We start from the raw sequence: 26,769 nt of genomic DNA, 5'->3' as shown, positions 1-26,769 counted from the left end.
CCTTGCCTAAATATTTCACATTCGGGGGCCCTGTGCGGGTTGATGCAGTCAAGATTTCAAGACTTTTCCCTCTTACTGCTGCAGTCAGAAGAGAAGGGGTGAGCTCATTGATAGAGCCGAGGCGAGGCGCTGCTGGTTTCAATCAGGGGAGAGGCAGCGTGTGGGTGACCCGCGAATGCACAAACCAGCACGCGCTACGCATAGACTCGTCAAGTACTGTATCCACCTCCTCTGGGCTTCCTTCCAGCTCTTCGTTTCTCTCTTTTCACTCGTGTTTTTTTTCTCAGTCGGCCTTCCAAGTCCAAACTTCTTCAGCTGTCTGGCTCCAGGCAGAATTACATGTTCACTACACACATAACAGATAACAGATCTACTGCATGTTACATACGTCAAACTGTGCACTCTGTACATACATATGTGGTTTTATTACGTGGTACTAATGCATAAATCGGCATCCTGCAATTTTGATATGCGCAAACGCACACTGTACTCATATTTGCTTCTGCACACAGATTTATACATTATGTGCACGGCATTGGACCCGTGCACCGAGCTCATTCTTCCCTGGACTCACAGGGTCAGGTGTTAGTTGTGATACCTGCAGTTGAAGCTTGGCGAGGGAGCCGTCCGTGATTACCTCTGTGCTCCTGCTACTGCTCAGCCACTTTTTACTCTTGCTCTCTCTCTCTCTCTCTTTTTTTAATGCAGTTCATTCCCACACACAGGTACAGATACACAGTCACACAAACACACACTCACAGATGAGCACAGACACTCGCACGACTTACATAAGCAGATACAGTGCATGCACGCAGACACACACACACGCAACTCTATAGAGACAAACACATGCGTGCACACACGCAGAAAACATCCAATTTGTTTCGAGGGCTCCGTCTCATTTCTCTCAGTGATGCAACTGCGAGCTATTCCCTTCTGGCCTGACACGTCCAAAAAAAAACTCAATAAACCCCCCATCTCGCTCTATGTGTGTGTGTGTGTGTGTGTGAGTCGTGTGTTTATTTGTGCATGTGTGTTATAATAATGGGCCGGACCGAGCAGTCTTTAATCCTGCAGACCAGTTTGTGTCTTTCAATTAGCCGGCAGGGCTTGTTCAGGGCCAGCCAGGGTCACAGTGCTATCACTATCTGCTGCTAATCCACTACGGACTGATCAATGCAGAGAGAGGTTGGAGGGGTGGAAGGTCAGGAAGGGGGGGAGAGAAGGAGGAATGTAAGGTCACATGTTTGTGGGAGACAGAGAGGAAAGGTTGGATGCATTAAGACATTTTGGCCGGTAAGAGACAGGAGACAGGAAGCAGGAGATGAAGGCGTGATCGACGAGAGAGAGAATCCAAAGCCTGGTTCCAGACCTCTAAAGTCTCCTGTTTGTTCAGTGATTTGTAAAGGTCTGGTGTCATGCCCACTGATTGGAGGAACAGTCGTCCAATTAACACTTAATAGGTGGGATGTGTATCTGTTACGGCTAAAATATGAATTAAATAAAATGGTTGTGTTTTGTTTTGTAAGTTAGTTAGTGACGTTTATCCCGTGTTGTTTATTGACGTTTGTTACGTGTTTTCCGTAGCTTTTTCCGTACGTGTTTTACTTAGTTTACTTTCTTATTTTAAGCCCAACCATGACGTTTTTCCTGCAGACGTCTGGCGTACAAATGACACACGAAAAGGCTAAAATGCGTACTTATGACAAGCGGATTGTCTGTGTAATGTCGTGGTGGCCTTCCCGTGATCCCGGGACTGATACTGTAGCCTATAAACCTTTCACACAGCAATGCAAATACATGATATAAGCATGAAGTGAATCTGGGGTGGGGTGGGGTGGGGGGGGCATTACTGCTGTCTTGATGTTTGCTTTTCATTTTCGTGCTCCTGATCATATTCATGAACAGGGCACAAGGAGAGGAGAGGAGAGAGGGAGAGGTGGGAGCAAAAAGAGCAGTGGCTTTAGAGAGCTTAATCCTCCACACTGGGTTTGCTGTTTCCCTCCCTGGCACCCCCATCCTCCCTCTTCTGCTCTTTTTTTAACTGTTTTGAAAGGATGGAAGTGATCCATCTGAAATGAGCAAAGGCACGCAAGCACATATTCATTCCCTTCTCTCTCTTTCTCTCCCCCCCTCCTCGTTCTCTCTACTCTCTTGGGCCCCTTTAACACCACAATCCCCTCCTCTCTCTCCCCCCCTTTAGCTTTCACTCTCCTCTCTCCTCTTCCATGGTCCAGATCTGCTTGGAAATGAGTCACCCGACCACAAACTGCCCCATTTAAGAGGGAGGGAGGGAGGGAGGGAGTGGCGGAGAAGGGAGGGGAGGGGGTGGGTGACTTAGAGAGGGAGATGGATTGAGTGAGAGTGGGCGAGAGGGATGGAGACAGAGAGGGAGGCTGATGGCGTTTTTTTCACTCAGCTGGTTCTGTTGATCAGTATCAACAGCCGAGGTCTGGATCCAATCAGCTGCCTGCATTCAGCCGAGCAGAGTAAGACTAAAAATATATTTGACAGTGCACAACACTGGCACATACACACACACACACACACACACACACACACACGCATACAGTAACCAAACGGCACACACGGTCACACATGCACAGCAGAAATGCAAATTCAGTGCATAATGCAGCACAGGCTGGGTGTAGAAGCAAGAACAGTACCAGGGTTTTGGATTATGATACATGAGCGTGTCATTGCTCATACATGTGTGTGTGTGTGTGTGTGTGTGTGTGTCCATGCATATTAGCTAGAATGTGCACAGAATTAATGAAGCCACAGACATGTAGGTGTGAGACATCACACTAATTACGCCAGAAGTGATGTAGCCTCGCCATCAATAATGTTCATTAAACTACTGAACCCTCTCAAGTTGACGGCTCCGTGCATGAGTGTGTGTGTGTGTGTGAAAGCGACTTGTTCACACAAGCAGTGAGTAAGCACCGCAGTCGGATGATGGATCGCCACCGATTTGCATTAAATGCTTCTTTATGTGGACACGGCTGGCTGACGCAGGCTATTTTTTTATCATCTCCGCCGGTTCAAAGTTTCCAGCGAGCGCTGAGGATTAAAAAAAACAAAACATCATCTGAGTCATAACTTGGCATCATTTAAATAATCGTTCACAGCTCAAGTGTGTGTGTGTGTGTGGGTGGGGGGGGTGGGGGGGGGTTGTTTAAGTCAACGAGGTAATTTGATTCTTTCCAAATCGCTCTGAGATCAATTCGCACCACAACATGGGTGGAACATTTTATTAAAACAGAGAGATGTTTACTCTTTTAGTCCAGCTGGTTTGGCTGCGGAGGTGAAGACAGAGCCATTAAAACTACAACCAGAACCCTTCAAAATAAGAGTCTGGGTCCAAGAGCCTTGTGGTGCAGCTTGTTAAGTATGTTCCAACTGTAAAACTTCAAGGTTGTGGCGTATTTATACACTGATGTTGACTCTTTTTTTTCACCTCTTTCACAGATAAGTCATAAACACAGGAGAGCAAACTATTTAGATCAGACTCAGAAAATGGATCACCAGAATTTTCTTTTTCTCACTTGAATCTCAGGGCTTCTGTAGTGTACGCCATGATACTAGCTGTCTCAGGCTAATGTGTTGCTACTACTACATACATTACCGTTGGGCTATCTATTGTGTATTTTACTCTTTAACTTTAACTCTCATGGACTCTATGTGCATGGTTATTAGATGAATTACTACTTTTTATGGGGACTTAATGTTGATCTTTCGCAGATGATACTCTGTTTTATCCTGGCGCGAGGGGTGAAGTTAATTTTTCTAAATTTATTTTCCTTGCTACAGTATTAATTCATTTTTACATCACATTTGGTCTTACTCATACTAGTGCCCACCACAAATGTCCCCCAGACCCTTCACTTAATCCTCCATGCCAGCAAAGGACACACACTGGAGAAAATATACTGTAATTTTTTCACACAGCAAAGCAAATAATACCACACATACAACAGACACATCAACAACTCTCATGAAGTGAATCTTGGGTGGGGGGCCAAAGTGTGGCACACCACACATGGTAACATTTTATTATAACAGTGGGATGTTTTAGTCCAGCTGGTTTGGCTGCGTATGTGAAGACAGTGTTATTAGAGCTCCAACCAAAACCCCCTTTAAAAACAAGAGTGTTTGTCCAAGAGCCATGTGGTGCAGCTTGTTAAGGGTGTAAGACTTTACCCCACAACTTCAACGTTGTGGCGTGTTTATACACCGTTGTTGACGCCGGACACCGAGCAGCTTCTCAACTCTGGAAAGCTGAGCATTAACAAATTGAACCCATGGGAAACTGCAGCCTGGACTCAGATGTTTCTTCATGTGTCCTCACAGAGAGGGTGGGGGAATTATGGCAAGAAACACAAACGTTACTGGAACTTGAATCACTGCTTTTCCAGTAATTCTCTAACCTGGCAGCGTGTCTGCTTCCCAAAACTGTCCAGTAAACAAGTTTGTTGAGAGTCTTGTAACTCTATGTTTACAGGCTGTGGTCTTCTCGTCACCAGGCGGTAAGAAAATAAATTTAACTTGCGAAATAAAAAGAAAAAGGAGGTGTGATTGCATCCTTAGGCAGAGATGTGGAATCAAACCTCCTGTCTTTTATATTACGGGTTTGTTTCTGTAATCACAGGCCACCCTGCCAGCCCAGCGGGTAGCATGTGCTCATTTTGCAATCTGGGTTTGATTAAATCAGACTTACCAAAATGCTTGCACCCCTTGACTGCAGCCTTCTACCTGCAACAGGATTTAAAGGCTAATTGTAGAACTGTGCCTCGCAGACAGTTACGGCCAGCATGACAGCACTACAAGACATCCTGTGATCCGGAAGGCTCTCGACTCTTTTAAGGTCACAGCGCTGATCTTAACACGGGACGCACATTTTCAAGGCGTATCTAATTATCCAGCGCCTGAAGGTGTCACACAGCTCTGTATAATCATGCAGGGAAAGGTAGAAAAATCTTAAGATCTGCTGGCTGAGAAGACATTTCCATTACTCCTTGGGATACGTGTGTGGGCTGAGGTTTCTTTTTTATTTTTTTTTTACTGTGGCACTTTTGACGGATGAAAAGGATGCATCTGTAACAGAACATTTTGATTGAAATAAAAGCATTGTGTCCTGGTGAACCCCCATGAACTTCATAATAGTTTAAAATGCTCAAAGGTCTTAAAACCCGTTAAAAACGAACAACTGCAATGCAAGAAAGAAAATGAAAACCAGTCCCAAAAACATGATTTATATTAAAGTGTAGCCTTGTATGATAATAAAAGGACAGAAATACAATAGAGCTGCTGGGTTCAGATACCTTAAACAAACAATGGATATAATCTGAGCCAATTGAAAAGCTTGAACTGACCTTGATTATGTCTGAGATTGAACAAATCCTTCAAATATAGTTGAGGATGCTCCCCTTTGCAGCTCGTTTAACTCGGCTCAGTCAGAGTCAAATATCAGTCATCAGTCGCCGCACAGCTAAAGATAACTAAGTTAATGTTTGTCACATAACTTCTTTACTTAAGTTACCGAACTTCTGGTATTATTTTAAGCCAAACCACAATCTTTTCTTAAACCTAACTAAGTAGTTTTGTTAAAGAGTCGGGCGCTAAAACGCAGCGTTTCAGACAGAGTGAATACAGGTCTATTCAGACAGACAGTATGAGAAACCCGATATCACGCTGAAGTGTGAAAATAGACCCACCGTGAACGTGCAGCACCAGCTGGGGGCAAAAAAAACAACACTTGGGTTCAGGCAAGAAAACTACTAAGTAACTACTAAGTCCATAAACTACTAAGAAAACGTCACGGTTGGGCTTAAAATAAGCATGTAAACTAAGTAAAACTAACTCGCAAAACAAAACACCTCTCCTGCTTGAAAGTCTTGTTTGGTGGACCCCTCCACCTCCACACCCACCCACCATAAGTGGTCTTTCTCACTTTACATACTACGTAACTAGCTCTGAAGTTAGACTTCTGTCACTACACAACATATGACAAATGTCACATGACAACCGTCAACTATAAAACACACGAGGCTCGTTTCGAGATGAGCTGCGCCTCGCTTGGAAAGTAGACGAGTTCAAGTCCGACTCAAATCTAACCGGCATGCATTGTGTTGCGATCGCAGGTGATCGATTCCGTGTAGTCTCTTGCTTATCTCCAACGAGCCTTGCACCTTCGTGCAGGTGTAATATTCACGTCTCGTTGACACAAAACCGGACACGGACGCGCTTTCCTCCTCCGGTGGACAGGCAAGTCTTTAACGCGCTTTGCCGTGAGACTGGACTGTGGTTTCATTTTGTACACTGTAACGTTACACCGCAGCTGGTTAATATTGGGCTCTGAACTCATTTGCCCTGTGTAAGTGGATGTACATGCACTCAAAATCAATATCCAGGCCTGTTGCTTCCATTTTGATGCTTTGCAGTGTGTTTTTATGGCTGCGTTTTACAACCATACAGTTAATCTGCGCTCAGTAAAACTCCTGGCTGGGGTTCATTCCCTCTGAGGCCTTAACATTCCTGTGGTGTTGTGTCAGATTTGTAGAGTGTGTTTGTAAGAAAATGAGACCAGCACATTCAGGTGGTGTGCTAACACACATATTCACTGTCAAAAGCAAGTCAAAAGTCAGTTAAGTTGCTTTTCTTTATATTCAGACTCTCTGGTGTGCTTTGTGCGTACATGAGCGCACGGCTTAATCAAATGTACAGTATGTGTACAGGCTGTAATTTAGGCTGAGGGGAGTTACTAAGGTGAATGGAGCCAGGAGTGGGGGAAATTATCTGTGGAGTGTGTGTGTGTGTGGGTTTTAGTGTGTAAGTGAGTCATTTATTGCGCGTTTGTATGAGCAACTGTGTGTGTGTGTGTGTGTGTGCAGCAGCTGGATGCTAAATGAGCGTAGAGCTGGAAGAGGAAGGTCGGAAGGCACTTGGGAAACCTCCTGAAGTTCATAACCCCTGCAGGGTGCCACAGAGTGGGGAGAACTTAATTAGACTGAGTGTGTGTGTGTGTGTGTGTGTGTCTGTGTATTGCATTGATGTGTGTGTGTTCTCATGCATGTAGAAGTAACTCCCACGTGTGCCTTTTTGTAAGTTTGAATTTGTGTTTTCTGCAGGAAAAAAAACCAACTCAGACGAGCTTTCAAGGTGAAAAGGGGTAATGAGCTTGAAAGAGATGAATCCACCCATTTATCTCCATTTCCATCCATCTATCTATCCATCCATTCCTTTATCCACACCCACTGCATCCACCCTCTCTCCCTCCCTCTCTCTCTCTATCTCCTTCCCGTCTGTCTATGCTCTTTAGTTTTCATCCCATCTGCTTGCTCTTTGTCAGAAAGCATCCATTTAAAATCCCGCGAGTCTCCGAGGAGAGAGCACAGCGCGGCTAAATGGGCCAAGAAAAATGCCAAAAACAAGATGCTTAAAAAAGTCATTCTGACTTCTTTCCCCTCCCTCCCTCCCTTTCTCTGTGTCTTTTTGTGTGGTTTACACTTTAGTTCTGTCTTCTTTTTTCTTCTTTTTGTTATACCACCCTCTGATTATTTCCTCGCTGATGAAAAGCGAGAGAGGAGAGAGAGCCAGAGATGAAAAGCACCGGCTAGAATCCGTGATGCAGAGACGGAATTGAAGATGATTTCAGCAGGAAATTTCCTCCGTCGCTGCGGCATCGAGGGGTTGCATGAGGAAATGATTGAGATCGTCATGGAAACACCGGTGGTTGGATGCAGGAAGGGGGGGGGGGGGGTGTGTAAGATTTTGGTTGTGGGGCAGATGATGTGTGTGCGTGTGTGTGTGTGTGCGTGGGTGTGTGTGGGAAAAGCAGGGATAATCAGGGCTAATTGAATAGACAGTGTGGGCCTTGGTGTGTGTGTGTGTGTGTGTGTCTGCATGAGTGCAAGTTTGTCTGTGTCATCAAGGGTAATTATCCTGTGTGTGTGTGTGTGTATGTGTGTGTGTGTGTGTGTGATGTACAGCCGCTGTGGCTGGGTTAGAGATGTGACACAGATACACACTGAAGGCTTTTAGCGTCTAGTGGCTAATAGATGTCTTTGAGGTTTGTGTGTGCGTGCGTGCGTGTGCGTGCGTGTAATACTGCTTATCTCTGTAAGTGTGTGAATGGAGAGCAATTTAGAGCATTAATCATTTATACAGTATGTGTGTGTGTGTGTGTGTGGAAAGAGTGTGTGACTGATTATGTTTGGATGCCTGTGTGTGTGTGTGTGTGTGTCTGCAGAGGTTTCTGTGTGTTGCTATCGAAAGAAGATATAAAGAGAACCTGAATGTTTTTCATTACAGTGAAACAATTAGTGCACAAATTGTGGCATAAAACTAACTGAAAACCCCGTTAAAGTAACATCATTACTTGCTTAATGTGATATATTTCCCATTAAAACTGTATTCTAAACTGTAAACCAATAACAAACAGTCAGGTACATTTTGTGTCTTGTTTGCAAAAAACAAGTTATGCTGTTAAATGAATGTGAAGTCAGCGTAACAGTGTACAGTTAAAGTGACAGATTGTTACTAGATCGTCTACTCCAGTGGTTCCCAACCTGGGGTCTGCCCCCCCTCAGGGGGACGCCAAAGATCACAGGGGGAGTGCCAGAACTTGTCTACTCAGAGGTTGTCAAAATTAGATGTGCACATGTAAATCTAAAATCATAACTAGAATGGCAGTCGGAGAGCGCAGACCTCCGCCCCCCCTCTCCGTGCAGCTGGCACCGTCATCCACGTGTATTTTTGTTTACATTCAGATCAGCTGTACGTAGCGGAGCATCGTAGAACACTTCATTCAAACTGGACAGAAACAAAATAAAACTCACCTAAACCGTCGTCGTTACTCTTTCCAACAATCACCAAGTGTGCTTTGGTTGAACTCAACTGTAATTTCATAGAGTTTAATGTGAAAAAACGCCGATTCTACAGTCGTTCTCCACCCTCCGCTCTCTCTCTGAAGGAAAGAGGCGGGGTCATGCGTCATCAACGTGTCATCAGTTACACTGTGCAGGTGTTATACCCAGAGGTCTTAATGTTCTGGCTGATCGGAATTCTTAAAAGAATTCCTGAATCTGGATCATGATCTGGATCGCCACCAAAATGTAATGGATTGTTCATTGTGCCACACCCCACCCCTCCAGAAAAATTCATTTAGATCTATTGCAAACTTTTGGAGTAATCCTGCTAACAGACAAACAAACCAACAAACCAACGCTGGTGAAAACATATCCTCCTAGGCCTTCGGCCTTGGCGGATGTAATAACACACTTACTGGATAATTAATACAAATGTATGTATTAGGGCTGTCGAAGTTAACGCAATAATAAACTTTCTTTAACCAATAAATGCAACTTGCAGTTTTGAAGATACTGGTATCATATGAAACTAGGAAAGGAATCCATCGGCACCAACCATGTCATACTAGCTTATCGCCAAGGAGGTTAAATAACGCTACGAAGTTGCACTAAATTTTGGCGAGGAAAAACTGGCGTGGTCATTTTCAAAGGGGTCCGTTGACCTCTGACCTCCAGATATGTGAATGAAAATGAGTCCCACTTTATGATAATCACATGCAGTTTGGGGAAAGTCATAGTCAAGTCAGCACACTGACACACTGACAGCTGTTGTTGCCTGTTGGGCTGCAGTTTGCCATGTTATGATTTGAGCTGAAAAGGCTTTTGAAGCAGTTATTACAAATATATATATATATATATATACTTTTAATGTGAAAGCTTATATTAAAGTTTGTTTCATAAATTGAATTTCTTTTCATTCAAAGACAGTGTAATGAAATGCTGACTGAATTTAAAATGGCTCAGTTGTTTTTCTTTGTCTCCCTGGAACAGAAGGGGAATAAATATCAGCAAAAACATTGGTATTGGTATCGGATCAGAATTTTGCAATCGCTGTATCCTTAGAAAACATTTAGCCTGGTCCCTTTAAAGGCCTGGTCACACCAGAAAACAAGGCACAGCAAACTTAATCTATATTGTAAGCCGTTGGGGTCGTTGTTGTGTATTTTAAGAACTATGTTTGATGTTGTGTGAGCGTGTGAAGTGCGTACAAGCATGTACACGTATATATCAAAGGGTGTGTCCAGCAAAATGTGCAGGTAAACAGCAGGAGGGAAAAATAATCAGTGCTGTTATTATGTTTACCGAACCTGTACAGTTCTTTGTCTCATTACTGTGCAATTACACTGAAGGGAAATGTACAGTACAAGCAGCCCTGTTTACCTGTTTAAAGTCCTCCCTCCACCTAAAAGGGCTTTTAGCCTACCTACTCACTGAGCTTCACATATAGTGTATGGTATATAAATGCCTTTAATGGCCTATGTACTTTGCCATAGCCTGATTTATAAGAAAACATCATGTTCCTGGAATATGGCACTGCATGTGTGCTTAGTCATTCATGAATAAATGCTAATCTGGTTCAGTCCGATTGCTGCATAAGTAGCACCCTGTGCTCCGTGCTACACAGGGACCTTTTTCTGTGCACTCTCATCAACTGGAAAAAATCGTAACCCATTATCGTCTTTATTGACGCACGCCTTCAGTCCGACCTCATGTCTTTCTTTCATCACGCCGTGTTCACAGGTTTTATTTCTTAAAATCAATCCCAAGATCCTTAAGAAATGTACCTCGTCGAAGTCGGCGGTGAAATGTTGAGCTTGCTTTAAGGGGTCAGTTTACCCCTTAAATCCTCGTCCCACTGTACGTCTGGGATTTCCAGTCTGCGTTGCCTCCGGGGCGCATTAACCCACCGTGATAACATTTGGCCTCGGCCTCAACTCCTGCACCTCTGCTAACGTTTCCTAGGATTATGAGCCTTCGCCTCCCAGACACACTGCTTATACTTGGGGAGGGTAAATCTTGACTTGATGCTCTTTACTGTAGTTTTTATGTCTCCGCGCCGGAGACGGCCGTCGCCAGAGACATTATGTCTTCAAGTTGTCCGTCCGTCCCATTCCAGCGATATCTCAGGAACGCCTTGAGGGAATTTCTTGTACTCGAGGATGAACTGATTAGATTTTGGTGGTCATAGTGTTGGTGACATGACATGTAAGATTAGGTGAGGTGTGTTTGTAACGAGGAGGGCTAATGAGTAATGACAAAGAAAAGAGGGAAAGAGACAAGGTAAGGAGATTAATAATTAATAATGATGAGAATGGGGGTTGTGGGTAATTTTAGCCTTGTGGGGTTGTTAATTGGCGATGTAATACCCCTGACCAGCATGCCCCGGGGGGGTCAATCCACTGTTTACCAAAGAACTTGTTTTGCTAAGAAGTGAAAGCTAATTGTTCGTTCCATTGCAAAGTCGGCGCCCAGCAGCAGAGCTACGCTTCCACCATTTTGGACTGAAAGCGACTACCGGACGCCAGTAAAACGCCCGCCTACAAAGTGTCGTACAAAAGTAAAACTAAATTATGTCTATTCTATTGTCATAATTTGAATGTCTCTACCGAAATGGCCTGTGTTGAACAATACAAATATTATGAATATGCATACAATTTTAACTATTTCCTCACTTAATTATTTATTTATTAAACTTTTTTTGTTTGGATATAAATAGATGTTATAACAATTCAGCACACAGACCTCCAAAATGAATGTCCAATTTAATTCTGTTGATGTCATGCTACTGGCCGATAGCCGGTTGTTTGGAAACAGAGACGTTAATACATCCACCACGGTGCAGGCTTACAGCATACAGTTCATGGGTGTATTATAAGATAATAAAAGTGATGAATTACAGCCAATATATCCAATTATTACAGCCGCATACAGCTAGCAGGAATCGGATATGTCATATGAGTGTGCAGGGCGGTGCCGTCCCGTGGGTCTGATGCAAGTTCATTATGCCGAGGAAAATAACTCTGGATTCTGCTGTTACTGAATTTTACAACTTTTAGGACATAACGATTTAAATGAGGAATGTTTAAGTGTTCGTACTGGGAAGTTTTCAGTTTCAGTCCAAAATGGTGAAAGCGCTTCCGCAGCGCCATCCAGCTGCCATTGTGAAAAAAGCACTGGAGTTTCGCCTTTTTACTTCTGTACTCTTTGACTTCGGCCCCATGCCCGTAGGAGGAAGCCAGTCCAATGATGGTTGGTGGAGGTTTTGTTTTTTAAAATATATTTTTTTCCTCCAGCTTTTAGTGTAGTTTGTTTTATGGCTCCGTATCACAATACGTAACACAAACACCATTTGAAACTCATGTAGATTATTTATATCCCCATAGAGAGTTTAGTCAGTGTGTATACACAGAAGGTTCAGATGCAGAGTTCTTCTGGAGGCAAAGATCAACCAAAGGTCGAATGTGTTTAAAGCACAGAGAAGCAGCAAAACAACAAATGGCAACCAATTTTTCATCAATTTGCATAAAAGCTGAGGAGATCCTCCGTCTGTGCCTGTGGCACTGGTTTGAATTTGGAAAGAGATAGAGATGACACAACTCGCGAGTGTAGAGAAGCCTGCACTCCAAAACAGAAAAAAGGTCTTTTAACGCTGATGACAGGCTCTTCTTTCTGCTGCTTGTTTGCCATGGAAAAAAACAAGCTACTGAATTTCTGAGTGCATCTTTTCTCTCTCTATTCACCGCTCATGGCATTCTTGAAGGACAGCAGGCTAGCTATTACTTGAATAGCAAGAATGGCTAGTTTGAAACAATGAAGAAATGATTTATAATATTGCTTGATTTCATTCCCCACACTGTATCCACAGCAGTATTTTTTATACGATGCTCCTGTGTGACCCTACAAAGTAAAACTGGTAACTGTGGCTCTTCACACTTTTGTTGAACTCAACCATTTACATTATTTGTGCCTCAGGAAAAAAAGGTTTATATAGCCAAGATTCCAGGTTGAAGGTTGTCCTTATTATACGGGAGACACTTTTTAATCATTGCGCATCATCTGTGGTGAACCTGCGAGTATTCATCCAGAACACGCTCTGCTAATAGTCCTGCTGACCTTTGCCTTATAACTTCAACAATGATCTGCATTTTGAGGAACCTGCTCAACTCTGTGTAGGAGGGGGTTGCTTGAATTCCCGAGAAGCACGTCGCTCTCCGGGTCAAACGGCAACTGAACAACATTTAAATTTTCATATTTTCTGTGCAATGCATAGCAATAACGGAATTATCCCGGCAACTTTATGAGCCCGACGGGGGATCCGCGAGCTCGCTGTTCAATAAAAAGACATTTTCATACCTTGTATTATAACATCCCATACAATGAGGCATATTTTATTTAGCGCAGAAAGTCGACTCCTCTGTGGTCTTTGAGAAGGAGAGATGTCTCATCCGTTTGTATTTAGTCTTCAAGTATAAGGTGTTAAGAGTATATATTCATGGGTACATTTTTACATGTCTCGTCCTTGACCAAAAGCTGCGTTTAATGAGAATTCCCACTGCGGAGCTTTTAGAGTCGCTGCCTCTGGCTTATTATCACGTTGAAGCAGCTCTCTGTGTTTCTCAGGACGGATTTCAGTTGAAAGAGGAAGGAGAGAGGTGGCGAAGGAGATCAACAAGAGATTATTTAGATTTCACTATTTTCATACCCCTTTGACTATTCTCTCTCTCTGTTTGTCTCCATCTCTCCACCGCTCTAACTCTTTCCACCTTGCCTCCCCAAATCTTCTCATTTAGATTATCCCTACCGCAGTGAATGTAACTGAGTAGTAATGGATAGTTTCCATGGGCCTCTCTCTCTCTCCCCCCTAATCTCCTCCATGTACATGACACTAATACAGAGACTGATATAAGCTCCCCTGCCTCTCTCTTTGACATTTATCACCGTGCTTCTTAATGCAGGCAGGCTGCTGCTGTTGATGAGAAATAAGGATGACAAGCATGGCCTATTTTCTTCCTGCTAACGATAGTCTCTCTGCTTTTTTTTTCTTCTTTTTTTTCACTTTTTTTTTCTCTCCCCGCCGGAAAATATGTTCACAGAACAGTGTTTACTAAAGCGCCTCATTGGGCGGTTGACAAGGATTTGACGCTGACGTTGATCATGCTTCTGGCACATTTTTGTCAGAGCTAATCCACGATCCATTACTGTTTTAGATTGTAATAAGTGATGTCGGAGAACGCCTGCAGACACCTCGCATCTGATAAAAGCTGTTTTCTACCGCACGTATAGACACGTGTTTTTAACCATTTTCTAAAGCAATTAAACAACATATGGTGTCATGACGAGCTCATGTGTCATCACATACTCCCACACGGGGACCTGTTTACCACGCTCTACCCAATGAGCCCATTTGATAGGACAGTAACAACAAAATTAAATGTGTGTGAAAGTTATACCTGATGTTATATTAAAAACATCTCCTATAGAAACTGTCCTGTAAAGAAATAGTCAGCTCTTATTTGTAATAGGGCTCTCAAAGTTAACGCAATAACGCAAATATGTTTTAACGCCACTAATTTCTTTAACGCATTAATGCAACTAGCGATTTTTAGGTTGCTCAGTTTTGAAGCTAGAGCAAAGATACTGGTATCATATGAATCATAAAAATCGAAAGAATCCATCTGTACCAACCATGCCATACTAGCTTTTCTCCAAGGAGGTTAAATAACGCTAAAAAGTTGCACTAAATGTTGGAGAGGAAAAACTGTCATGGCCATTTTCAAAGGGGTCCCTCGACCTCTGACCTCCAGATCAGTGAATGTAACACACACTGACACACTGACAGCTGTTGCCTGTTGGGCTGCAGTTTACCATGTTATGATTGGAGCATATTGTTTTATGCTAAATGCAGTACCTGTGAGGGTTTCTGGATAATATCTGTCATTGTTTTGTGTTAATTGATTTACAATAATAAATATATACATACATTTGCATAAAGCAGCATATTTGTCCTCTCCCATGTTGATAAGAGTTTTAAATACTTGACAAATCTCACTTTAAGGTTAATTTTGAACAGATAAAAAATGTGTGATGTTGTGATTACATATTTTAATCGATTAACAGCCCTATTTCTTACACCCGTAGTCTCCAACATGGTGTAAACAACCAGTGTGGCGAGACTGATCGCCATCATGATAATGGAGGACAAATCTTTGCTCCCAATCTTCTTGTACTTTGCATTTGATTTATTATGGTGGCAGGTCATTATACAATCAGCTGCTGGGACTTTTCTTGAGGGAACTAGAGCTTAAACCTTAATACCAACTGTGCCTTGGTTAAAGTAGTTTTAAACCTTGTTTTGAACCCACATAACCAATTCATTAACTGATGCAATAGCAACAAATGCAACAAACCATTATGACCTTCCATGTATCTTTCATTTTTGCTATTGTGATCTTTTGCTGATTAGCTGCACAACAACAGGACGGAGTACATGCTTCAAGGTTTCTGTGTTCGCCGCACCATTTTCTCTTTAGTTTTTATGCTAAGTGCAGTACCTGTGAGGGTTTCTGGACAATGTTTGTCATTGTTTTGTGTTAATTGAATTCCATTAATAAATATAGACGTAGATTAAAGCAGTATATTTAACCCGACCCTATCAGTGGATAGGTAGCAGCTAACTAGTTCCTTTACATTACTGCGTAGAGATCATCCCTCAGCTTTGGACTTTGAGATTGGAGAGAAATCTGCGTGTGACCCGTGATCTATTGACAAATGAACATGCCAGCTCTAATGGGCCTTTGTAGGAGTGTTGTTCTTTAAAGCCTATACACAATGATAGATTTGTAAGCACTTGATTAACAGAAGAACGGCAGCCACCAGAGAGCCACCACAATAGGCCATTATTAAACTGCCTCTCACTCAGGCTTTTTGACAAATACCACTAATGCCTAAAATATAAATGGCACAATAAATATAAATAACATTTTGGCTCACACATTGTGTTTCCTTGCCAGTCTGTAAGTTTTGCAGAGAGAGAGAAAACTAGGACAGGCAAAGTTGGATTCATCATCCTTAATGCCTTCTGTCACTTCAATTGGATATCACCAGACACCGTCCCCGAATTTAGACATCATATCCTGTCCCAAGAGCCCGGCCTCGTCCGCCCAACCCGTCTGTCTCACCCTGGCATAACCCTCCTGCATCCCCCACGTGAGACCAGACCAAGGCTGCGTTTGAAATGAAACTGAGACCTCTCTCCGCTCTCCACCAAAACACCTCCTCCCTACTTTTCCCACTCAGTACCTCTCCTCTTTCATGCCCTCTCTTTCTTCTCCTACACCCTCAGAATGAACAATTTGTGCGAATCAAAGGCTTTCAATCCAAGCTCACTTATATGTGACATCCCCCCACTGGTTTTGTTAACATAACTCACACTCGCCGGCACCGTGCAGATTATTATTTGATGTCCAAATGCGATTTCATTGAAAAAAAAAAAAATGTCATTCTCTCACTGGTGCTGCCCTGGCACGTAACCCCACACAGTGCTCATTTCAGCCAAGCTCAGATTGTTTGATTGGCATTCACCGCTGTGTTTGCCAGTAGTGCTGGCAGAACCTCGCTGTTATTTGCATAAAACAGGAAGGGCTTCAAATTTCCCTGCTGTTCTGTGTTCAGCTGCCCTTGCTGCACCCCAAAGAAAAATCAGCATGCGATTCACAGAAAAAAAAAAAGAAAATCGCTCTGCTCTATAGGCTCGATGCTTCTCCTCGCCTGGTTTTACACTTTCTTTTCTCCTCTTTTTTAGCCCAGCGTGAATCCACTCGTACAAATCCTACACCATCTGAGCCAGACTCTCTTTTCTCTCTCATATTCCTGCGGAGAATCCTCTTATAAATGTCCCGGCATGAGTCTTGCTCCGCAGTGTGAACCTTTTACCTTTGTGCGTTGCCGATCAGTGAGATCTGGACTCGGTCCTGGGTTGACAGCGGGCGATCACTCTGCCCTGTGGTTTGACTAGCTGACCGATAAGAGAGGCATGGGGAGGAAGCAGAGGATGAGAGGGAAGAAAAGGGGATGAGGAGTGGGTATAATTAGGAGGCTGGGAAAGAAACAGAGGGCAAAAAAACGGGAGGGCTCGAGGGACGTCGAACATTGTGGCACTTTCCAAATGCAACTGTGTGCTCTTTTCCACTGAACCCTCTTCAAATAACCCCTCTGCCTGTCTGTCCCATAGACATACACTATGCATATACTAGATGCCGCATTGGACAGCCCATTGCAGCGATACGTCAACGTGGGCGCCATACTGGACAGGGCAAGACTGTACTTGTAACTCTATATAAGTGAACGAGGGAGCTGCCGTTTCTCTGGATAAAAAGCACTACAACGTCTACATCTCTCAACTGATTTCAATGAGTCGTTTTATATTAAAGGGTTTATGATCTACGTGGAGTAGAAAAATAAAGTTTTGTCTCCAGTTACTTAGAATCTGGATAGTTAAGTTATAATCGCTGCTAGACGCTCAGGAGACGAGTGTGCACCGTCGGCTGACATGAACTGAATTACTTAAAATAATTATCATAAGGAATTGATAAAACTCACGTTTGTCAAGTATGGCTTTGGTTTATTTACCTTGTTTAAGGTTAATACTTTTAGAGAGGTCCCTGTATAATATAATATAATATAATATAATATAATATACTATAATATAATATACTATAATATAATATACTATAATATAATATAATATAATATAGTATAATATAATGTAATATAATATAGTATAATATACTATAATATAATATAATATACTATACTATAATACAATATAATATAATATAATATAATATAATATAGTATAATATAATGTAATATAATATAATATAGTATAATATAATATAATATAATGTAATATAATATAATATAATATAATATAATGTAATGAAATGTCTTCCTCCGTTTTAGCGATCATGCTACCGCTAACACTGCTACTGCAATTATTATTATGTACTTACTAATAGGAGCAATCAGAATAACAGGTAAATAGTAGAACATAAATAAATAATGGTAACAATAAATATTAGTATAATATTAGTTATGATCTGACCTTATTAAAATAATGGTGATAATACAGTTATTATATTATTATCGCGTAATTATTAACCACGACATGCCATCAGTTTTATTGTTTGTAATATTAGACACATATTGTTTTTAATACGTATCGTACATTTCATGTTTTAAACACGATATCATGTTAGATATGTCAATAAGCTAACATTAGCTTATATCTATTAGATAACAATAACGAACGTTAGTTAGCTCTTATCTGATGTTAGAGAAGCAAACGTTTTGTAAAGATGTAACGTTAACTTGAACAGTTGATAATGTGAAAAAAGCTTAAAGGAAAATGTGATAATGTGATGATAGTAGTTTTTCATAATGACCTAATAATTGCAGCAGTGACGTATTTAACAGTTTTTCACCAAAATCTTTTGGAAAAGAAAAAAAAAATCGTAACGTTGACTTAACGTTACTCCTCGTAGATCATAAACATTTTAATATAATAACGACTCGTTGAAATCAGTTGAGAAATGTAGACGTTAAAGTGCTTTTATCCAAAAAACGTCAGCTCCCCCATTCACTTGTATGTGTTCACGGGCCAGTCTTGCCCTGTCCAATATGGCGCCCACGTTGACGTACGATCCAGGAGCCAATGCAGCGTCCTCGTATACATGTCTATGGTCTGTCCTGTGTGTCTGTCTCTCTGTCTGTCTGTGTGTCTTTGCTGGGCCGACCTCTAACCCGTGGCAAAGACACGAGGCACAAAGATACCCTCTCATTTTTTGTTTCAATCTTCAACTGAAACAAGAGTGGGGAGGCAAACTTGGCTCACACCAACATGAAGTATAGAGCGAAGGACCGTTAACAGTAGTAAAGGCTTTTCCCCAGCTGGCAAAGGGGGGGGGTGCGGGGCCACCATAACTGAAGTGCCGGCAGCTGGACAGACATGTGTTTATTGCAAAATGCAGCGCAACAAGCCGCTGGGAGAGAGTGAATGAGTCCCATTCAGCCTGATCCCAGCAATGACTGACTGCACCCTCACCAAGGGATTACACTGAGAAGAACATTACTACACACTTGTAAGAGGATTGTAACACACGTAGTGGAAGACACTATCACTACAGCACACTGACAATAAAAGAAGAACTGTGAATACCGCCTCCAAAACGGAGCAAGACTTTCTTACAAAACAGCCATCAAATTCCTGCCCTTTTTTTTCTTTTCCTCCACCCATTTTTCCACCCCTCCTTCCATCCCCTCTGCAGAAGCCCTGGAGGATCCGTCCAGCGCCGGCGTCGTGGCGGGCGCCGTGATCGGCTCCCTCCTAGCGCTGCTGCTGGTTGTCGCGCTCATTGCCGTTCTCCTGAGCCGTAGTCGCCGGCAGCAGAGGCGCGGCTACCCTAGCAGCGGGGAATCCATAGCGACCGGCAGCGGCGGCAGCAATGGCGGAGACTATGGCAACAAAGCCCGCCTGCTCTTCAGCGGCACCGGCAACAACAGCAGTAAGAACGGGACGGGCGCGAACAACAACGGGCCTATCTACACGTATCGGGAGGGCTGCGACGCCACGGGGACTCTCACAGAAAAGGCCAACGACTACCACCATCATCACCTCCACCACGCCTCAATCGGAAACCCCCCCTCCGCCCACGACATCCTCCTCAGCGGCGAAATAGACGAAGCTGAGAGGAGGAAGTTCGACCTGGATGACAGCATGGAGGAAGAATACGACAGGTTCGGAGGCATCGGGGGAGGCGGGAACATCCTACCTCCGGCCTATCACGTCCACAGAGGCCACGGCGGGGAAGAAGAAATAGACGTGTACCTGGACGACGACATGGAGTCTCAGAGAGACGGCTCTGTCATTTCCCGGACTGCCATTTATGTCTGAGGAGAAAGGGAAGGTGAGGGTGGAGGAAGAGGGGGAGTTCGAGCTAGCCTTCATCGCCTCCATCTGCTACCTGCTTCACATTCAACCCGATTTAAAGAGACGCCATCGATCACATCCTCTCCGCTCGACACCGACTGTAATTTTATAAAAAAAGAGGATGAAAAGAAAAATGGAACCAGAAAGTCAAAATTAAGTTTTTGTGAAGCTGATGAAGAAAAACTTGCGATGGCAGTCTGTGGCTGAATATGTGACTGTGTTTAACCATGGAGACGGATATCGCTCGGCCAAATCTAACAAAATGGAAAAAAAAAAATACTTGCAAAAAGCCAACGAAAACCACAGCAACCCTGACGCAACGCTGCTTATCGCTCCGTTCTTGTTTCTTCAGCTTTGCTAGTGTGTGATTGTGTTGAGTGACTACACTTGTTTGTATTTACCAGAAAATCGTAAAGCCGACTGCACCGTATTCCAAAATCATTCAAACATCGCCTTCCTGTTTCAAAATAAATCGGAAAAAAACCCTTCATCAACATGTTGCACTCTTCATAAAACCGTCACAACGGCTTCTGTGGATGTTTCCGCTGTGCTGCAGACTCTACTGGGCCCTGAGACAACTTTTTGTTGGGGCTCATGGTGACTCGGGTTCGGGGGGGTTCCCCACGTCCCCCTGTGACACCACCTGGCTTCCTCATGGGTGCCACTAAACTGAGTAACATAACAGACTTAACAGTGTGTGCTTATGTGTGGCTGGCTGTGGTGTTAATGATGTGCATCATCTATATATTGGGCGCCGTCTCACTATAGCACAGTTGTTGTTCTTGTTCTTGTTGTAGATGTTGTCGTTGTTGTTGTTGTTGTTGTTGTTGTTGTTGTTGTTACTGTTGTGTAATGGTGTTGATCTCGCTAAGGAAAAGACACACCGGGAGCCTTGGGGGTTTCACACAATACCACATTGGGTCGGTAATGACTCATTTAATGGATACAAACTCTACCAACTTAGTTTTTTTTCTCCTTTCCTCTTTAAATCTCATTTTCTGTATTTCATCTTTCTTTATTTCCTCTTTCTTTCTCTCCGTCTCATTTCTTTCTGTTCCACATGCATCCTGCACCATTTGTGTGTTTTTTGCTGACGCTCTGTCCCACACACATCACGTCTCTCTTCTCTTATTCTGCTCTTTCTTTATTTACATAATGGGCGGCTTAGACGAGCGCCGCGATGACTGCGTGTGCAGGGAGAAGGGGATAACTCGTATTTATATTCCTATCTGGGTCGCATTCAACGAGGCAAAATATTCACCGGCTTTTGTCGGAGGCTGCTGTATTTCATGTATTCATTTTTCCATGTCCTGCAGAATGCTCTTAGGCTATGTACTGGATTATTCCATGTTCTGCATTCTGATTGGGCAGAAAGACACGGTCGAAGACGTGTTTCCAGAGAGGAAGTAAAATGGGCTGAAACTCCCGACTCCCTTTTGTTTCTCGTGCACTGTCAGAACTCCAGGTGACGCGACAGGACATCTGCTGACATGGTGGGATCGTTTGTCTTTAATGAGTTCACTGAACATGCAAAACTGGATTGGGAACGATTTGGAGACTGAATGATTTGTAATTAATTAACTGTACTTCTTAGAATTTATATATTTTTTGCAACACATTGACTAATGCATAGCATGAGTTGAGAACTGAGGTGCAGCTCTTATGTTTCTTGAACACATCTGCCTTATTGAGTCCCAGCTTCTTTTTTCCAACTCACCATCTTTATTTCAGGGCAAAAACAATTGTCAGTTTCTCAAATAACTGTTTAATTACCGTAAAACTTCAATTAAATACCGAGCCCCAATTAAACACTGAGTCTCCTGTTACTCGCCAAGTGTGGCTACACGTTTTGACAAATAAACGCAGGATCGGGAACGATAAATGAGTGTCGTGTGTGAAAATCGATCCTCTTATCTCGTGTAGTGTGTCATAGTACACGACAACCGACGCCATGTCTGGGACACCATGTCTGGGACGCCCCACGACACCCCGAGGAAAAGTCTAGCCTGTCAGAATTACCGTCTTGACACGCCTAGTGTGACATCTCCAACGACGTGTTCCTTTGCGTTGACCAATCAGGTGCTCTCTCCAGTGCTCAGTCGCAGTCAGGTCACTTGGTAATAAACAAACATGGCAAAGAAGAGGAGGGATGCTGAGTTTGCTGCTGTCAGGTGGGACAACGAAACTGATTCTGTGGCACCCAGGAGCACATCCACAACTGCTTGGTCGTGGTCATACGTGTTGTCTTGCCAGTCACCCGACCAAGACACTGCAAGAGTTTATGGCACTGTGATCGATAGATCTGACATGGTGACCATCGTCAAAGACAAAAATATCGTGTAGTCTGATCCCGGCATAAGTCCCGCCCCCATATCGCTCTGTGCTCCATTAACAGTCGAGCAAGCTTGGAACCCGGCAGAACCTCGGTCAACTCTCCCCTTTCCTGTTATACTTAGATATGCTACGTCTGTTCAAAGGTAACATTTCTATGTAAGTCACAATACATTGGTGTCTCGATCTTCACAGACACATTACATAGTACAGTCACAGTTAGAGCAGCAGTGTGTAGACATGGAGCAAATATGATGAGCAGTCGTCAATCACTCGCAAACTCTGAGGCAGCGCTGATCAAATATGAATCAATATTCTGTTACTGTACATATTTCACGACTCAAATGTTTTCAGAAACATCTTGTAGTGCACGGTTTAGCTGTAAAATAAGAAGGTTTGTTACCCGGCAGCCACGTTGAGATCAGTTGAGAAAATACCAAGCACCGCCCCCCAGCCGGAGAACAGCCAATAGGAACGCTCTCTCTCTAAAATGACCTGTGATTGGTCAAAGTCTTCCGTCACGGGTTAGATTTTCTAAAGCCTGAAAACAGAGCCATGAGGAGGAGCAGAAGTCTAGTTTTCTCTCAGAACACTTGAATTACAATATGCTGAAAGGTTATTATGGGATTTTCGCCCAATGATGCCAAAACCTTTCTGCCTACTGAAGTTTTAAATAATCAATTAAACAATAAACTATAAACTAATGTTTTGTGCAAAAGGAATTAAAGGCTTGTCCCCAAAATCCGCCTCTTGAGTTGAGTGATTGGAGCTATTAATTGAAGTTTTACGGTATCTCGCTTGTCTTTTTTATGTGGATGGTGGATGGTTGTGAGGTGACACAAGGAGGCTCTATGGAGGGGAAATCTCTTCATCACAGACAATCCTCCTTGGAGATGTGTGGAGAGCCTGTTAAAGTTAGCAAAATAGAGATGTGAGCAAGGCCACAGTGAAAGAGAAATGAAAGACGGACAAACTAGACTGGTGCTACATGCTTCAGCAGCTGAACTGAGCACAGCCTCTGCTTTTCAAGCTCACTATGTCGCATCGCAAGCACACACTTACTTACTGTAGACTGCACAGCGTTTGATCGAGCAGCTCTGGTGGCCAGAGTCACTTTGCAGTCAAGAGTACTGTGAGGAAGATCAAAAAGCGTGGTATATAGTTACAAGTTTTTCATTATGTTAGTTCAAGTCATATTTATGAGGAAGGATGTGAAAAGGGAATCTTTAAGGAATGTGATGATCTTCAACACTGGAAGGTCAGTACATTATAAGTGGCCTGAAAATGATCTCATACTCGTATTGTAAGTCTCGTCCCATTTCATTTACTCATGCCTCATTACAATGTAAGAATATATTGCGATAATAATTAAGATGTAATTACTCAAAGTGAATTCTGTGGGTATAAGATCTGAACGTTGCCTCGTCCATGAATTGAAAGTTGGGATGTTTTTCAAATTTTAAATTCAAAATCTCAAACACATTCTCACTCCCAACACGTCAACTACCGCCGCTTGTTCAGTGACCCTTGGCAGAGACCGATGCACGGGGTACCCCTCTTGCGTTACTACTGGACGGACCTGGGACGGCGTGTCAATACACGCTCGTTAAACGCAAAGTGTCCTTTCAAAATAAACTTCAGTTTTCACACCACTTAGTTAGGGTTAGGAAACGGACTTGGTTGACGTTAACTTCACTGAGCAACGACTCACGTGACTCACAAGACTGACGGTACTAACGACTCACATGACTGACGATACTAAAAGACTAACGTCTCTCACAGGACTGATGATACTAACGACTCATGTGACTGACGATACTAACGACTCACATGACTGACAATACTTAACGACTCACGGGACACACAGGACTGATGATACTAACGACTCACATGACTGACGATACTAACGACTCACATGACTGACAATACTTAACGACTCACGGGACACACAGGACTGATGATACTAACGACTCACATGACTGACGATACTAACGACTCACATGACTCACATGACTCACAGGACTGACGATACTAACGACTCACATGACTGACAATACTTAACGACTCACGGGACACACAGGACTGATGATACTAACGACTCACATGACTGACGATACTAACGACTCACATGACTCACATGACTCACAGGACTGACGATACTAACGACTCACATGACTCCCAGGACTAACGATACTAACGGCTCACAGGACTGACGATAGCGATGAGTCACATGACTCACAACTGACGTGTCGAAATAATGTTACTTTTAGTTTCATACAGGACAAGAACAGTGGTCTCCTGGTTGAAAGTCTTGTGTATGTTTGACCCATGCACCTCTCCTCCCGCCCGCCCTAATTGGAATCTCACGCTATTAATACTAGGTCACTTGCTCCGACCATTGAATAATGCAGCGGGTGGGTTTACATTGGCGTTAGTTGAAAGCCCGTTTCGTCATATACTGTTGCTAAATGGCGCCTCCATGCGTCGGTTTCCAGATGCCAAGGGGCGCTGCCCAGTCGGTGGTATTTGACGAGTTGGGTGTGAGAACGGGTTGAAACCTCAGTTGATGGATTTGTGTTGTGTGAAGGAAGTCCGTTTCAGAGTTTCAGGTCCCTTGTTGTTGATTGTCGTTGAACATTATACACTGTGCAATCTGTTATTCTGTAAATGAGACAGTTATATCTGCTATGTTACAATACATTTCTGTGGAGACATCTTCATAACGTTTCGCAGTGTGTTCCGACAGATTGCCAATTAATCTCAAAGTAAGTGAGAAACAGCCATACTGTAACTTCTGTTGCCTCACGGTGTCACATGTAGTAGGACTTGTTTATTGTATCACTGCAGTACAGTTTGGATTAAAGTATTGAAGTGTGTTTTCAACTCTGCAGGGTGCATGCACGCTCCAAGATCCGGACATTTAAACTCTGCACAACAAACTGTTTTGTTTGAGTTTCATCATTTAGATAAAAAAATATATACAGTGCAATGTCTCCAGGTTACAATTTGAACCTACAATTTAAATATCATTTATTACAGTTATGTTATCTTTCAAACAATTTCCCAAATGGAAAACATCATTGCTTATTGGAGTTTAAAATGTTAATGATTTTCACCCTAAAAATAAACCCCCTGACTTTTTGGAGTTCCATCTGTCTGCAGCACATTTACCCTCTATGTGGCCATTGTACGCCTCAGCACATCTGTTCTCTGGGGGGTTTCCTGCAGCAGCATAATTCTAAAAACACTCGACTGTGATCACAACTTTGCCACCTAATTAGTCCCAGAATCTTGTAGTGTGCATGAGCCCCTTAGTGAGGAAACTCATCATCAGTCATAACTTTTGTTTTTTTGCACAACCCATTTTCAATAAAAAAAAAAGAAACCTTTCTGAAACAATTCTCTCTGGAAAAAAACTGGTAATTAATTAAGCCGAGACGTGTTATCAGTCTATAAATACCGAGGCTCCTGCACCTCTTTCCTCAGCAAAATTCACAGTACAACGCGTACTGTGCACCTGCTCTGGGGGTATTTAGCCTCCTCAACAGATCTGCTCCAGGAAATGTTTCAAGTTTTGCTAACTCAAGGAGAAGTACACAGTCCCTTTGTCACAACACGCTCTCTAAATCTCAAACACTTCCACACACCTGGAGGCTACCCATGACATAACACTTTATGCCTACCGTGCTGCACAATTGAAGGCCCCACTTACACCTGGTGGTGTGTGTGATCTGTATCTGCATGGATAATAGTGACATCTGCATTTACTTCAGGTAAATAAACTCAATTCTGCCTGCATTGTTTTCTGTTATAATCTGCCTGCACTGTGATCAGATTAAGCGAGGCTGGTGGACGTGCTAGCTATACTGCTACTTGTTGCTTTTGTCGGTTTTGCTTAAACCAGCAGGGAGAAGCAACGCTAGATGACTTGCTTGTCAGATTTTGGTCATGCTGTAACAGATTGCATTTTCACCGAGCTGAGATCCAATCCCAGCGCAATCTGTGTGCATTTACTTCTTGGCATTAAAGGGGACATATCATGAAAAAAAACTCACTTTTTCTGTGCTTGTGCACATTCATTTGGGAGTGTCTACCGACCCATAAAATTGTGAAATGTGCAAGGCAGAAAGCCTGTAATAAGAACGCCGTTCTTGCTTTTGGCGTGTCATATGTACACCGTGTAACCTATACTGTCTGCAATGTAAACGTATCTGCGTAAACCTGCTACACTCAGAGCTAGTTACGTAGAATAGAAAGGGAGAAAGACTGCGGGTGGGAGGGGAGGTGGACGAGTCCAACAAACACAGGACTTTATAATAATAATAATAGGCTATAACGCATTAACATAAATTTGTTTTAATGCCACTCATTTCATTAAAGGGACGGTTTGTAACTTCTTACACGTATAAATCATTACGGGTCGGTGTCCCATGCGCGGTCGAGTGTGGCTACGCTGTTCAGACTCAGACTCCAACACAAACTACACAGAAGCACCAAAACCTCTTGGTTGTATCTAGTGAAGCCCGTCTGTTAAACAGTGTTGGCCGCGGTCGGAGGACGCGGGGGAGACCGTAGCTTTGG

The 26,769-nt window shown here is 43.0% G+C and overlaps 1 protein-coding gene across 2 annotated transcripts in view; it reads left to right on the top strand.

The window, feature by feature from the left end:
* The window catches only part of LOC119503249 (poliovirus receptor homolog), a 360,163-nt gene that overhangs the window by 197,339 nt on the left and 136,055 nt on the right, over nucleotides 1-26,769 (top strand). Inside the window, exon 7 of one of the 2 annotated variants that reach the window (XM_037794929.1) lies at nucleotides 19,196-22,532. The exons of the other annotated variant lie outside the window; for it this stretch is intronic. Coding sequence (XP_037650857.1) covers nucleotides 19,196-19,821 — 626 coding nt within the window. The 3' untranslated portion in view covers nucleotides 19,822-22,532. Of the gene's footprint in view, nucleotides 1-19,195; nucleotides 22,533-26,769 lie in introns of those variants that run through there. 2 annotated transcript variants of the gene reach the window in all.

Source organism: Sebastes umbrosus, chromosome 15 (genome assembly GCF_015220745.1).
Source record: "Sebastes umbrosus isolate fSebUmb1 chromosome 15, fSebUmb1.pri, whole genome shotgun sequence".
In the NCBI taxonomy this organism is placed as follows: Eukaryota; Metazoa; Chordata; class Actinopteri; order Perciformes; family Sebastidae; genus Sebastes; species Sebastes umbrosus.
This window is presented reverse-complemented; position numbering and strand designations above follow the sequence as displayed.